The following is a 14,981-nucleotide window of genomic DNA, read 5'->3' on the forward strand; positions in this document are numbered from 1 at the left end:
TGAATGGATTTATGGAACTGACCAAAGATTAGCGGCCATATAGGGTGAACCATGTGCTCACTGCCCAGTGCCAGGTCCTCTTCAACACCCCCTCCAAAGTATTGACCATTGTCATGTTGGGATGGGGGGTGCATCTGTATAAATGCAGAGCAGTAGCAGAGCCTTACATTACTGGCTTCTTCTGACATGAAGGGGATGGGAGCTGCATGGTGCTGTATGGCTCTTGTACAGTGAAAAGGAGATGTTCCACCACCAGTAATGCAAGGCTCCGATACTGCTTTGCATTTACACAGGACCCCTAGGCCCCACACAACAGCAAGGCTTGCAGGTGCTATTATGCCCTTTGTCATATTGACACGACATGTACATACAGTAACTGTTCTGTTTTTATTTTTGTGAGTGTATTTTCTCTTAACTGTAATAATTTGCAGTCTTTCATACATTATTTGGTGACCAGTGACACCTTTTTTTTTGTGTGACTTTTTTTTTGTTTCAGAAAGATGATGATTACATTGCTACATTAAGAGAACTTGAAACTACCCTGAAATCTCGATGGCTTTGGTATGAAATGATGCCAGAGGGGAAAATCCAGGATAACACGTATTATCAGGAATGCCTGTATTACTTGCACACGTACGGCACAAACCTTGCAATAATACAGTTCTATCTGAGGCACGACATGATGCGAGAGGCCCTACTGCATTTATTAAATAAGGTAAGCTGTCACCTTGGGGGCATTAGTGGTCTCTGCTTTATTCAGAAATCCACTGAATGAAATGATTCCTAGGTATAAAGTAAATAGATTTCCTTGAAGTAATACCATATTAATTTTCTTTCCTGCAGTAACAAGGTTTTTGGGGTTTTTTTTGTTTTTTTTTTTTGGGGGGGGGGGGGGGGGTGCAAAAGTTTGGTTTGCTGCTCTAGGAGACTTGATAACATTGCAAATTGAATGATTGGCATTTTGGGGGCAGCAAGGGAAGGGAATGTCAAATCAATCTTGTTTTCTCCTGAGGATGTAGATCTGTGAAATGCATTTCCTTATGAGCCTCATCTAGGTCATGTGATCAATGTTCATTTTTTGTACCCTATGGTATTTTTAACCTTTTATATAGGGGCATATTTACAGGTTATACATATTATCTATGGTCAGTAGTTGTATACTGGTTTCTACAAAATGTTTGTTTGATTTGAACTGTGATTTAGGTCTGTGTGTGTGTGTTTTTTTTTTTGTTCTTTTCTCATTTAAAGATTCTTCTAATAAAATATTTTTATCTTCATAATCGGTCTTTTGGAAGTCTGTTCCAGGCAGAACCTCGTGGGGTTAATTGTTGCTAAAGTAACATTAAAGGAAAACTTAAGTCAAAAAAAAAAAAATGACATTTACTCACCTGGGGCATCCCTCAGCACCCCGAAGCTGGATGGTGCCCTCGCAGCCCCGCTCCGATCGTCCTGTCCCCGCCGGCGGCTACTTCCGGTTCGGCGACAGCCGCCGACAAGCTGGGAACGCGGCTGTTTTTCCGCGTTCCCAGCCGCTGCTATCACCCTCTATGCTGCTATAGCGTATATATATAGCCGCGTTCCCAGCCTGTCGGCGGCTGTCGCCGAACCGGAAGTAGCCGCCGGCGGGGACAGGACGATCGGAGCGGGGCTGCGAGGGCACCATCCAGCTTCGGGGTGCTGAGGGATGCCCCAGGTGAGTAAATGTCATTTTTTTTTTTTTGACTTAAGTTTTCCTTTAAGGGTACTTTTACATTTCTTATGTTGCCGCGTCACGGTATTCTGTATGGCAGCTGGTCACAATGGCCATTACAGTCAATGGAACTTGACACACTGCCTGCAATGCGACAGAAGTGCTCCGGTTAATACTAAAGACGCTGCAGCGACTCCCGTGGTTATCCCAGAAGTGCCATGGAAGTTACATGTTAAGGTTTTTAGTTTGTTTTTTTTTCCTTTTCTTTGTTTGCACCGCTGCTATAACGTATGGTGCGACTTTTCAGCTCAGTTTTTATAGAAAAAGTGGAAAACCGATAAGGAGAGATAATTATGAGAAGTTTGGTGATTCAACCCCTTATGCCTGATACTCGGTCACTAAGCAATTTCCCATCTCGATCAATAACTGGATTGATTTTTTTTTTTTCTTTTTTTTTTTTTTTTTTACTGATCTGAAAATCGATCCTATTATTGTTAGAGAGCAGAGTGGACAGGTTGGAAATGATCGATTTGACTCGTCCTTCTGACGGGAAATTGCATACTGTGTACCTAGCATTAGCCACCAGTGAAGCTGAAAGATAAGAATGACTACCAAATAGTATTTTAAGAGTGTAATTAGGCATTGTGGGCAGAAGACATCAATGCACAGTACCCAGAGTGATTCAGCTGTGCTTAGAAATACTCTCTCAGTAGGTGCTTAGATGGCTATTCCCTGCATTGTATGTCTGTCTCAGGGATGATATATTCTGTTTAGCTTTGTACTTTACCTGTTTTTTTTTTTTGTTTTTTTTTTACTATTTTGACAGGAATGCCCGGGAGATATTTTTATTGAAGGCATCTTTGTGCCAAGTTATGAAAGTGGTAAATTACAAGCCCTTGAAACAATGTTGGCTTCCATTGACTCAAGTCTGGAGAGCTGGAGCATCTACCTTATTGAAGCCTGTAAACATCTGCAGCAGAAGCATTACTACAACATCCTGTATGAACTGCAACAGTTTATGAAAGTAGGTTTACGCCTTCGACAATATTTTGGTCATTTGATATGGCATGGTTTGTCATCATTAGGGTTAGACTAAGTAATATAGAATTCATGAGTTAGTCTATTCATCCAATCCAGGAGCCAGTACAGATTGCTCCGTTGGCAATTTTGGTAGTAGTTCAGCTTCTAGTATAATCTGTCTTGTTAATGCAAATGATACATGTAAGAAATCAATGACTGAGAAATGGTTAGAAAAAAAAGCTATTCATAAAACTGAAATTTCAGCCTAGAGGGAGGACACTATTGTGTGGATTCCCTATGATTCCTATAACGGTGTTCTCCCCTCAGGCTCAAAGTGCTTTACAATTTACAGTAAACTTTGCAGAGCGTTTGGCCTGTGACACTCATCATTAGGCGTTGCCCATTCACTGCCGTTTTTACCATAGTTTGCGCAAATGCCGCATTTGTATACCTATTTCTCCCATTGTCTGAGGAAACCGGTTGCTTCTAGGGTTGATTAGTGCAGCACTCCTGTGTCCCTCTGCGGGTGTGAAGCATTTGGAGGAGTTGCTGAGCACCTCGTTCATCATTTCTCTGTGTGGGGAAATAAACCCAGAATAAGGATGAGATTCATGGAATTTTCTATTTAGAATTGGTACTTCCTTATCTCAGAAGTTTACTTTCAGGTTTGCGTTCATGTAAATGATATTGAAACTTTGCTGACTCCACCAACCTTTGATCTGACATTACAGGACCACGTGCGTGCTTCCATGACCTGCATCCACTTCTTCTCTCACAAAGCTCAGAGTTACCAGGATTTGAGTGAAAATCAGAAGTGGCTGGTTAAATCCAAAGAGCACCTTAAAACCTATTTGCAAGAGGTATCCAGAAGCAACAGAAGAAAATCTTTTGACACGTTTAGAAAGAAAATGTCTGCTCCAGATATTTCCAGGTACTGCTAATACAGGATTCTGCTAATCTTTTAGATGCTCTGTCAGTAGACAGACCTATTCATACCGGAGTTAAAGCATTTGGTCTTTTGTAATATGTATAACCTAGGACAATCAGATGGAAATGGACACATAGATTTCATCTATGGTCTAAAGCATTAAACATGGCATAAAAATAACTAAAACCATTTGAGTTGGTTCCAAAGTATTGGAAGGGTTAGCACTCAAGCTCTTCACTTTATTCAGCTGCTAATTCATAAGCTTGCCCTTGGCAGCCAGAATTAACAGAATGTGTTTGAAGTGTACTACACTGTGCATAGATGAACAAGGTAGAAAGGTTTCTGCTGTATGGGAGGCAGAAAAATCTGTCTTGTTTGCTCACTAATTGCACGTTTCTCCTGCAGTCGCAAAGATATATCAGTTGGATCATATTTTTTTTTTAATGTTTTAACGCAAAAATGTAGCTTTGAGTATAATCCCATGTTAGTGTACCTGAAGTAAAAAAAACAGATCTTTGCCTTAGAGGGAAGCCTCTGGATCCTTTAGAGGCCACCCACACCATCCCTTGGTACCCTGTCACTGACCAGACTCCAGGATTACCGACAAGGGCTTATCGTTAATTGCAATGAGTTGTGCGCCTCTTCAGACACAAGCACGGCTGTACTGGGCCTGCACAGTAAGCCGGCCCCACTCATGCTACTTACTGCGCAGGCGTGCTGGTGCAGCGTGGTCATGCTTGTGACAGAAGAGGAGCGTTGATGAGGAGGACAGCATGGGTAGCGTCTGAAGGATCCAGAGGCTTCCCTCCACTTAAGTATTTGCTTTCTAAACTATTTATTAGGCCTCTGGCTCTCTTTAAGGACAGTTTCCAGGGGTTTGTGCACTTCTGAGTCCTCACCACCCACACAAGCTAAATAGTCCACATTTACATAATTATGTCCAAGTCCTTTTTGCAGACCGGAAGTGTTGGTCACATGACTTCTTCTCTAAACCTCTTCACATTGGCTAACCAGGAGTGTCTTTGATTGCCTTCCCAGGTGTGTGGCCCGTGCTTTTAGCTCAATTATTTGGGTGTCTCAGGGCAGGTGAGGGGAGGTAAAGCCAGCTTAGACTTTTTACTTTACTCAGTGTAAAGGTCTGTACACAGGCTGAGGTGGCCATTCACGGATGCCTCAGGCGAGAATCTAGTTTATATACAGGTGTCCCCCAACCTGTGGAACCATGTCGTGGACGTCGCAGATCCTCTGTGATTGTCCACAGCAATACCCAATTGTAATGTGAACCTAGCATTAGAACAGCTTTGTCACTTAGTTTCTTTGTGTCATTCCGCTATTACCGTTAAATGATCGAATAGCTTTGTGACCATGAAGCAGTAAATCTGCATACACTATACCCAATAGATGTGGAAAACTGCAATGGGCAGAAAACCTTTGGTTATTGAAAGGTTAAGGGCCTGTTTCCACTGTTGCGGAAACGGACGCGAATCCGCAGAGTTTCCCTGCAGGCAAATCGCGCGGGAAAACTCTGCCATAGGGGATAACTGCGCCGCCGGCCGAATCGCTTTCAGTAGCGATTCGGCCGGAACCCCCTACAGAATTCTCGGCGGAGGCTGCGATTCCCATAGCTGTGCATGGCACGGCTCATGGGATTTGCCTGCGATCCCGCCCACCCACTCAGTGCCGGCGTGCGTCCACGAGACGCACGCCGCACTAGTGGAAACGAGCCCTAAATGGCAGTTTTTTTACTTAAAAACATACACACGGTGAGTATCGAAGGCGTCCTGTAGTGAGATGAATATGAAGTCTGCTTTATTTACTTTTACATAATGCCAATTGCCTGGCTGTTATATAGATCCTCCTTCAGTAGTTTCAGAATCATGCTTGAAACATTCATGCATTCAAACATTAGTCAGAACACCTGATCTGCATAATTGCTGTGGGTTAGTGGCTTAAAGTATCAGACGCAGAGCATCTGGCCATCCAAACAGCTGGTGTTTAAAAGGAAATAAATATGGCTCTCACTACAGGGTCACATTAAACACTGAACAATAACCTTAAAGTGTACCTGAAGGCAAATTATAGGGGAAAAAGTTAAATAATATCAGTAGAGGGAAGCCTCTGGATAATCCAGGGGCTTCCCCATCCCCCCCCCTCCTCAAGCTAACCGTTCCAGCACTGGAACTCTAAATCTATTCAACAAGGACTTGTTGAATAGGTTCACATGGCCATGCTCCCACCCGTGTACAAGCGTGGCTGTACTGCGCAAATGCAGTAGCACTGAGCCGCTCGTGCACAGCTTTTTCCTCCATGCTACTGGAGAGGCAGGGGCCATCAGTGTGCCTGCGCTGTGCAGCCATGTTAGTTCATGGACAGGTGTGTGGCCGAGAAGAGCATCCTGGCAGCCAATGGTGGGCTCGAAGGATTGAAGAAGCCTCTGGGAGGACATAGAGGCTTCCTTTTTACTGAGGTATCCTTTTTCTTTTTTGAGAAAGCATACATGAATATTACCCACTGGTTTGCTTTTCTCTACAGGCATATTAACACTATTGAGCTTCAGATGGAAATCACAAAATTCCTGCAGCGATCTGGCAGTTTAGAGACAAGTCAAGTCCATGACAAGCCCCCTCCTACACTTTTTGGACACGGTACCATGATCATCGATGTGGCTTGTAAAGTAAGTGTATTGTGTGGTATTTTTATGGGTTCCGTTTGATTTATCTGAACATTGGCGTGTGACCTTTTTGGATATTGTCTTAAATTATTATAAGTTGACACATGAAAATGTGCTACCATGAACTTTATTTACGGACCATAGCAGAAGTGGATCCTAGCAGATAACTAGTACAACACCGTATAGCAACCTGCCATGTAGATATAGATTACCATATGGAGTACACAGGGATGCACTATAACATATACTAGCCTACTTCTGTCATGATGTTTTACTTGTGCAAGAGGAACCAGGATGATTGCCAATTAATTGCATCTCTCGCTCCCATTTGAGCAACTAGGTCTCATAACTAACATGGGGGGGGGGGGGGGGGGGACTGGATATTATATTCAGCAGGTAATTATATGCATTGCAAGGCTGTCAAGAAAACCACTCAGGTTATATCCTACTGATGAATATTCACTCAATGATGACTGTCTGTGAGAAACTTCCTGTATCTGCTCTGTGGCCAGCAGTTAAATGTCAGCAGTATTTAGATGGCAATGGTGCACCACATCAATCCATCCGTGCTAGCAAATGCAAGCTCAATCCAGCATTTCCCACTGTAATCAGAGAATGACCTCCTGTAGCAAAAGCCTTAGGCTGCCAGGACAAGTGAATTTTATTTCTAAAACTGTTAAACATTGTGAGTTACACGCTATGCGAGTACACCGTAAGCATAATGACACACACACACGTCTAGAGTACTAGCAGGAGCACTCAGGCCTAGTGCACACCAGAGTGGTTCTGCTGCGGTTTGCGATCCGCTTGCGGGTGCGGATCCGCTAGGGTAATGTATTTCAATGGGCTGGTGCACACCAGACCGGGAGGTGTTTTGCAGAAACGCATACTCCCGGGCTGCTGCAGATTTTGGATTGCGGATGTGTTTCTGCCTCAATGTTAAGTATAGGAAAAACGCAAACCGCTCTGAAAAACGGCACTTCAGAATGGTTTGCCAGGCGGTTTTTGTTACAGTAGCTGTTCAGTAACAGCTTTACTGTAACAATACATGAAATCTACTACACCAAAAACGTTTCACAAAACCGCAAAATGCTAGCTGAAACACTACAGAAAAAGAAGAAAAAGCGTTTCAAAATCTGCTAGCATTTTGCGGATCTGCTAGGGTTTTTGGTGTGCACCAGGCCTCAGAGCTTGTTTCTATCACAGCCAGTGGAAAGGCTGTCCTGAGTGAGGCAGGATCCTGCTTACACTTGTGATAACTGTCTGCACTTTTCATCTTGTTGCTCATTGTCTCTCTCCCATGTAGCTGCAGTTAAATAATCACCCCAGACATTGCTAAATTATGGATTTTTACAATGGCTCATAATGTGCATCTTCTGAACTCTACAGCCAAATTCCTTTAATGTAATTTTTACACAATTTCTTTCAGGTCATACTAGGTGGAAAGAATGTAGAGGAAGGATTTGGCATTGCGTTTAGGATCATTCAGGTAAAGCCATTTGTGTTTTCTAGTAGTTTATGTAAACCTTATTCAATACTATATTGAGATATGTGTGCTGGTTTTGGTTTATGTAGTAAGAGACCTCTTTGCACAATACGATTTCCTTTCACAGTAGGCTCCCCTAGACAGTCACCTCAATGACTTCCTACATGCGCCTATCATTCTCTTACCTTATCCATATGTTGCCATGTTATCCTTGTTTCATTGCGTATTGTTGCACCTCACTCTCTGATGCCAGCGCACTTTTTATGTTGAATCATCCTTTCATTATTTGTAGATTTTACTAAATTTTTGAATTGTGCAGTATGTTGCCTATATTTTGGATTTTTCAATTCTTGGGGAAGGCCATGTTGTCTAAATCATTAAAAATAGTGTTTTGAAGTCCATCCTGTATGCTACAGAAGGTTAACATTTTAGACAAGACAAAGAACATGTATATTGCTTGTAATAGAGAACAGAGGCACCAACAGAATAAAATATCAAAAATGCTTAGGAGGCAGTGGTGGACTTGCCTCCAAAAAGCAGACACAATAACCGTGAATTTTCGAAAAGACATACATTTATTGTATACTCCCAAAAAAAGCTGCAACGCGTTTCGCAGGTGTAACTTGCTTCATCACGCAATAAACGGGTATAAACAGTCAGTGTTGCATAAAGTGCCTCTGTTTTATTGTGATATTCTCCTGGCGGACTCCTGTTCTGGGCTGAGAGGGAAAAAGTTACCTGCAGACATTTATAGGATACCTATCATCCATTTCTTTTGGGCTTAAATCATGCAAAGACAGTGCTGTAGACTTTCAGAAAGCCCATGGTGACCCAGAACCAGAAATTATAAGGGTCTAAAAGAGACCAAAAAGGCCTCTACCTAGTAACCGTTATATCGTATGCAATATGTAAGTACACTATACACCGGCATAACAAACACTTGTAGTCCATAAGCACAGGAACCTGTTGAAAGGTTACATTAAAAACCATGTTTGGTTAAAAAAAACGGTAACTAGGTTCATAGCGTGTAAAAACAACTATTTTAGTTCCTTTAAGCCCCGTCTACACGGGGAGATGTTGTAGCGATCCGGCGGTTCGATTAGCCGCCGGATCGCCTCTTCCGCGTCCCCGACTAGTCACCGCTCGATTCCCCGCCGGCACCACTTATCTTCCCTGCCATTGTCCCCTCGCAGGGAGCGAGCAGGGAATTGGCGGTGAGGAGATCCGTCCTGTCGGATCTTATCAATCGAGCCGCAATTAGTGGCTCGATTGATAAGGAACATCGCGGCCGCATCTACGCGCGTAGATGTGGCTTTATGATGCGGCTCGATTGATAAGATCCGACAGGACGGATCTTGCTTCTGCCGATTCCCTGCTCGCTCCCCGCGAGGGGACAATAGCAGGGAATCAAGCGGAAGATGAGCGGCGCCGGCGGGTAATCTAATCCAACGGGGACACGCGGGCACGTGCGGGGACGCGGAAGAGGCGATCCGGCGGCTAATCGAGCTGAGGCTTAAGGGTGATCCCAGAATGTGAAATGTGCTTTTTTTTTTTTTTTTTTTTTTTTTTTTTTTCTCCACTCAGGAGCTTTTCAGTGCTTTGATCACCGGCGATCAGCAAAGCGCTGACACTAATCTATCCCTATGGGATCATTCTCACTGCGTTTGTGACTTGCAGTAAATCTCATTCTATTGAATAGGTATCACAAATCACTGTAAAATGCGAAATTTTGTTCCGCAACATTACATCGTGATTTGTGATTCCACTGTGAACTAGCCTTAAAGTGTACCACAGACCAAATAAAAATTACACATCTGGGGTTTCCTCTAGTCCCATGCACACGGCTCACTCCTATGCCGCCGTCCTCCGCTGCCTGCAGCTCCGATATTGGCGGCCTCCAGAGAGATGCGTAGAGGGTGCACTTTTCTTGTGCAGACTGGCAGAACAAACGGGACCCGATACCCAAGCTATGCAGGCAGTAGAGGACAGCGGCGTGGGAATGAACTGTGCGCATGGGGCTGGAGGAAGCCCCAGGTAGGTATAAAACTTTTCTTTTTTTTTTTTTTCTTTTTTTTTTTTTTGTGTCTCTGGTTTCTTTTAAGAGTCTAGCACGTGGTCACGTCATTTCTACTACCTGTAGGTTAAAGGGAACCTAAACTGAGAGGGATGTGTATGTTTTCTTTTAAACTATACCAGTTGCCTGGCAGTCCTGCTGATCTTTCACTGCAGTAGTGGTTGAATCACAGACCTGAAATACGCATGCAGCTAATCCAGTCTGACTTCAGTCAGAGCACCTTATCTGTATGCTTGTTCAGGGGCTGTGGCTAAAAGTATTAGAGACACAGGATCAGCAGGAGAGTCAGGCAACTGGTATTATTTTAAAAGGAAAAATCCACATCCTTCTCAGTTTAGGGTCCCTTTAAAACAAGAATCAAACATGACCCCTAATATGATAATGATCAGACCAGCAAATCGGAGACTTGCAAACTTGCTTCATCAGATTCCCTCTTTAGGAGAATTTATCAAGGAGAAATAGACCGTTCTCAGTGGGCTGTAGAAATTCTTTGTAAACTTGTCAGTGCGCATTCATTTTACATAAGATGTATTTATGTATGGTCGTAATCTGATAATAGAAAAATGTACAATTCCACATTGCAACAGGAAAACCTAAATTTGTCTTGAATGCAAGACTGTAATTGGTGTAACAAGCCAATGTTCTGCATCATTGATTTTATTATTATTATTATTATAGGACTTCCAGCTTGATGCCTCCAAAGTGTACAGCAAAGTGTGCAAGCAGCTGGTGCTGCAGCAAAACTACTCTGAGATTCTGCTGCTTGTGAAGTGTGTGAGTGAGTCTGGTATCGCTGCTGAGAAGGATTGTGATCAGATATTGCTCAGATGTGTTGAAGAAATGGCAGACATGTCTTCAGAGGTAGTTTTTTTTTTTTTTTTTTTTTTTTTTTTTTTTTTTTTTTTTTGTAATTAATTTTTATTAATTTTTTCATAAGAGAATAAACAAATGATAACATGTCGCATTGATCAGAATAAGATATGCATTCATGCAGTTATGCAGCTTAAACATTTAAAATGCCAGTATCAACTCAATAACAATAACAGAACAAGAGAAGATGAACATTGTATATTATGCTGTGTTTGACACTTCCTGTTTTCCCAATTTTCATGGCCACTCTGGGCTTGGGCAGACAGGAGGTTGTTCTATTCAGTAGAGATAACAAAAAACAAAAAAACAAACACCTAACTAAATAATATGGGTCTAAACGACTCAGTTTTTATCTTCATGAACATCTAAATAGAAGGAAAGAAGAAAGGAAAGAGAAAAGAGAGAGGAAAAGGAAAGAGCCAGATAAAGATAAAGGAAGATATAACTGCTTGTAGGTAGACTTTGGTGGATTGGAAGTAGGGTAGGGTCTAATTATCCTGTGTTGTGTTCAGTTTGTTATGCAAATCTTTTTGTTGTGTTAAGAGCATTTGTCTTGTTTCGTTTAAAGTGGCTAGAGCTAGTAGGAATTGTTGTGGTTTAACAGTTGTGCCTTCATCTTTATGACTGTGTAGGTTGTGCCCATAGGAGCAGCCATTCCTCAGGAAGTTTAAATTCTGATGTATTTTGTAGGTCTCTACTTCTAATGCAGTTCTCTAATATCATATTTCGATTGACAATAGCTAGTAACTGGTTGAATGGTATCGGAGTTTGGGATTTCCAGTTGGTAGTTATAAGTTGTAGGGCTGAGAATAGTAAGTGGCATATAAACGGCTTGTATTTGGTAGCTAGTTCATCAATACCATATAGTAGCAACGCTAATTGTGGGGATAACCTAAACCTCGGAGTTAATATTTGTTGTAGTAGATTCTCTATCCTCCCCCAGAGTTGGTTAACTACTGGGCATTCCCATAGCATATGGAGAAGCGTACCAGTTTGTTTATCGCACTTCCAGCATTTATCAGAATTGTTGTCTTCAGAGGTAATTTTTTGGTGTGTTATTTTCAGAGAATTTTAAAGCAGTCCTATGCTGAGATTGCCAACCTCTATCTTAAAGCGGAATATAACCCTGCATTTCAACTTTGCTCTAAAACATTATTTACAGTATATTATATGCAACCAGCATTTTTTTTTTTACTAGACCAGCATTGGAAGGGTTACACAGAGTTTTAAAGTTCCTGGAGATTTCTGCAGACGCATCCGAAGCTCAGATAGATACATTTATGTAAACAAAATCTAACTAAGTGTTGAATGTTACACACTTTGGCTGTCCTCCAGCTCAGTCAGAGAGTGAGTCACATTCAACACTTAGATACATTTATGTAAACAAAATGTAACTATCTGAGCTTCGGATGCGTCTGCAGAAATCTCCAGGAACTTTAAAACTCTGTGTAACCCTTCCAATGCTGGTCTAGTAAAAAAAAAAAAATGCTGGTTGCATATAATATACTGTGAATAATGTTTTAGAGCAAAGTTGAAATGCAGGGTTATATTCCGCTTTAAGCATATGCCTGCTTTGTACTAATCCTCTGCCTTTAATACTTGAATAATTTACTCAGAAAGTTAGCTTATTATTATTATTATTATTATTATATAGCACAGATCTGTTCCACAGTGCTTGAAAGTACAGTCCTATCACTAACTGCCCCAGGGGAGCGGCACTGCCATCCGGATTTTCTCTATTTACAACATACACTTTGAGAAGCGATAAATGGGCATTAAGACAGGTTGTGCTGAGTACCTGCAAATTATGATTTCCGAATGAGGACAGGAAAAAAAAATATTAAATTGCTGGTTTACAAGAAAATCACATAGCGCTATATTTTATCGTAAAGTCCCAGTATCCATGCTATTTGAACGCAATCGGAAATGGACAGCAAAGCGCTAAAAAAAAGAGGAAACCGATCTTAAAGTTATGAGATAGAAAATTAATTACATTAGAAAGCATAAGACCCAGTTCTTTCTTTCTCAATTTATTTGCATAGTAAACAGAAAATTGTGCATTAATGTAGTGTCTTTGTCCTACAGATGCACATTTATTGCCTATTTCCACTCGGGCTCTGTGTTGGTTTCCGAATCAGACGCTACAAAGTTGCAGGTGAATCGATATAGCTATGCAATGCACAGCTTTAGGGATTTGGATGCGTGCTACGTTAAAATGCAGCATGCTATCCAGAATTGCACCGGCATGTGATTCCGACAACAAACCATTGACAGAATAGGCAGTGTTTCCCCGTGTGACTCGGATGCAGGGAAATGCTGCGTATTCTGCAGTAGTCTGCTGTAGTAAATGCTGACACCAGGAAACTTTATCATGTTGCACTTGCAAACACCTGTTCTTAATTTAGGCCTAACTAGGGAAAGGTGGACTTTTTACCTAGTTTTCATTCCTTCACAATGCTGGATGGCCATTTTTGGAAAGGTGAAACTTATTTACTGTAAATTTAACCTGATTGTCCACAGCTGCTTCCTGTTAATCTGTAAAGTGTTATTTTTCCATTTTGGTAAGGTTTATTGGTTCATTTGGTTAGTCTGCCATGCTTGGCAATGGGCAGGCTGTGATCACACAAGTCTTCTTTGTCTGCAAGTCCTGTTTTCATCCCATCCCCCCCCCCCCCCCCCCCCATCTAACTTCTTTTAGATACACACTCAACTGCTCTTTTTTAACTGTTTTGTTACATTATATGCCAATACTGGAGCTCTTCTGTCCGCTAATTGTCTTCCTTGACCTTGTTTTGTTTCTTTTTATAGAAGGTTTTTGCATGTGGTTGTATCTAGTGTTTATTTAGTTGTGAAACAATTTTTTTCTGTTTTTTTGTTTCAGGAACTTGAGAAGTTAATCCAAGGAATGAAGAGTGATGAGACAAAGGTAAAGACAATGTCTAATTGGGTGTATGTATGTTTACATATTCTATATTAATAGCATCCTGTAACCACTAGTTAGCGCTTACAAGAGGCATAGGAAACGTAATATGTTATTCGGTAGCCCGGTGGAAATGGTGGGAAGTAGCCAGTAGCAACACCACTGACTGGAGAACAATTCAAGTTAGTGGACATCTGTAATTCTTAAAGAGAAACTCCAACCTAGATTTGAACTTTATCCCAATCAGTAGCTGATACCCCCTTTTACATGAGAAATATGATTTTCACAAACAGACCATCAGGGGGCGCTGTATGACTGATTTTGTGCTGAAACCCCTCCCACAAGAAGCTCTGAGTACTCTGAGGCAAACTGCCACGATGTAACAATGTTCACAGACAGGAATTAGCTGTTTACAGCTGTCTCTAACAGCCAAAACAGCTAGGAGCAGCTACATAACCTGCCCACAGTAAAAATGTCACCATATAATGTCAGAATGTAAATCGGGGAGAGGAAAGATTTTACAATGAGCAAACACTGACTAAATCATTTATACATAATTTAGGCTGGTTTCACACCAGGACGTTGCGTTTTAGGGGACGTTATGAACGTGTCGCATAACGTGCCCCTAACACAATGCCTGGTGCTCCCTGCTTTGGACGTCAGAGTGAGCCGCGTTGTGCAGCTCACTCTGGCGTCCGTGATGCCGTGATGCGTACTCTTGTGTGCATGCGGCATCACGTGGTCCCGCCGGCCAATCGCCGCACAGAGCGGCCGCTCCAGGAAGTAAACACTGCACGTCACTGAGTGCAGTGAATATTAATTAGCCATGTGCCTGGCCGCTCTCCGCTCCTCCCCAACGTCACTGAGCATGTGCAAACAGTCTAACGCGGCTCTGCCGCTTACAAAGTACTGCATGCAGTACGTTGTCTAATGGCGCAGTGTTACTGTGTAACGCAACGTGGGCACTGTGAACAGCCCATTGATTTTTCATTGCTGTGCGGTGGGGGTGCGTTACAGGCTGCTCTAACGTGCGCCTGTAACGTCCCACTGTGAAACCAGCCTTATGGTAAAAAATGAAGCACTTTTTTACTACATTATTTTCACTGGAGTTCCTCTTTAAGCTCTGGCTACCTGGTGTTCAGCTTTTGGTTATAATGACTCCTTGGGATGTAACAGACTGCAGCCATACGTTTTTAGATTTAGAAGAACTTAATAGTTATTGACGGGACTCTGGAGAAGGACATCCAGTCTATAATAAAAGCTCACAGGAAGTTTGAGATATTACATCATTTATTATTCCCCTTTTGTTTGTCAAAAGTCAA

At 42.1% G+C, this 14,981-nt stretch overlaps 1 protein-coding gene across 3 annotated transcripts in view; it reads left to right on the forward strand.

Annotated features, from left to right (window-relative positions):
- The window catches only part of ZFYVE26 (zinc finger FYVE-type containing 26), a 123,020-nt gene that overhangs the window by 101,200 nt on the left and 6,839 nt on the right, over positions 1-14,981 (forward strand). For all 3 annotated transcript variants that reach the window (XM_068253348.1, XM_068253349.1, XM_068253350.1), the window contains 7 exons: positions 497-715; positions 2,517-2,714; positions 3,442-3,641; positions 6,171-6,312; positions 7,739-7,798; positions 10,548-10,730; positions 13,621-13,665. In XM_068253348.1, the coding sequence (XP_068109449.1) occupies positions 497-715; positions 2,517-2,714; positions 3,442-3,641; positions 6,171-6,312; positions 7,739-7,798; positions 10,548-10,730; positions 13,621-13,665 (1,047 nt within the window). The remainder of the gene's footprint in view (positions 1-496; positions 716-2,516; positions 2,715-3,441; positions 3,642-6,170; positions 6,313-7,738; positions 7,799-10,547; positions 10,731-13,620; positions 13,666-14,981) is intronic.

Source organism: Hyperolius riggenbachi, chromosome 9 (assembly GCF_040937935.1).
Source record: "Hyperolius riggenbachi isolate aHypRig1 chromosome 9, aHypRig1.pri, whole genome shotgun sequence".
Lineage (NCBI taxonomy): Eukaryota > Metazoa > Chordata > Amphibia > Anura > Hyperoliidae > Hyperolius > Hyperolius riggenbachi.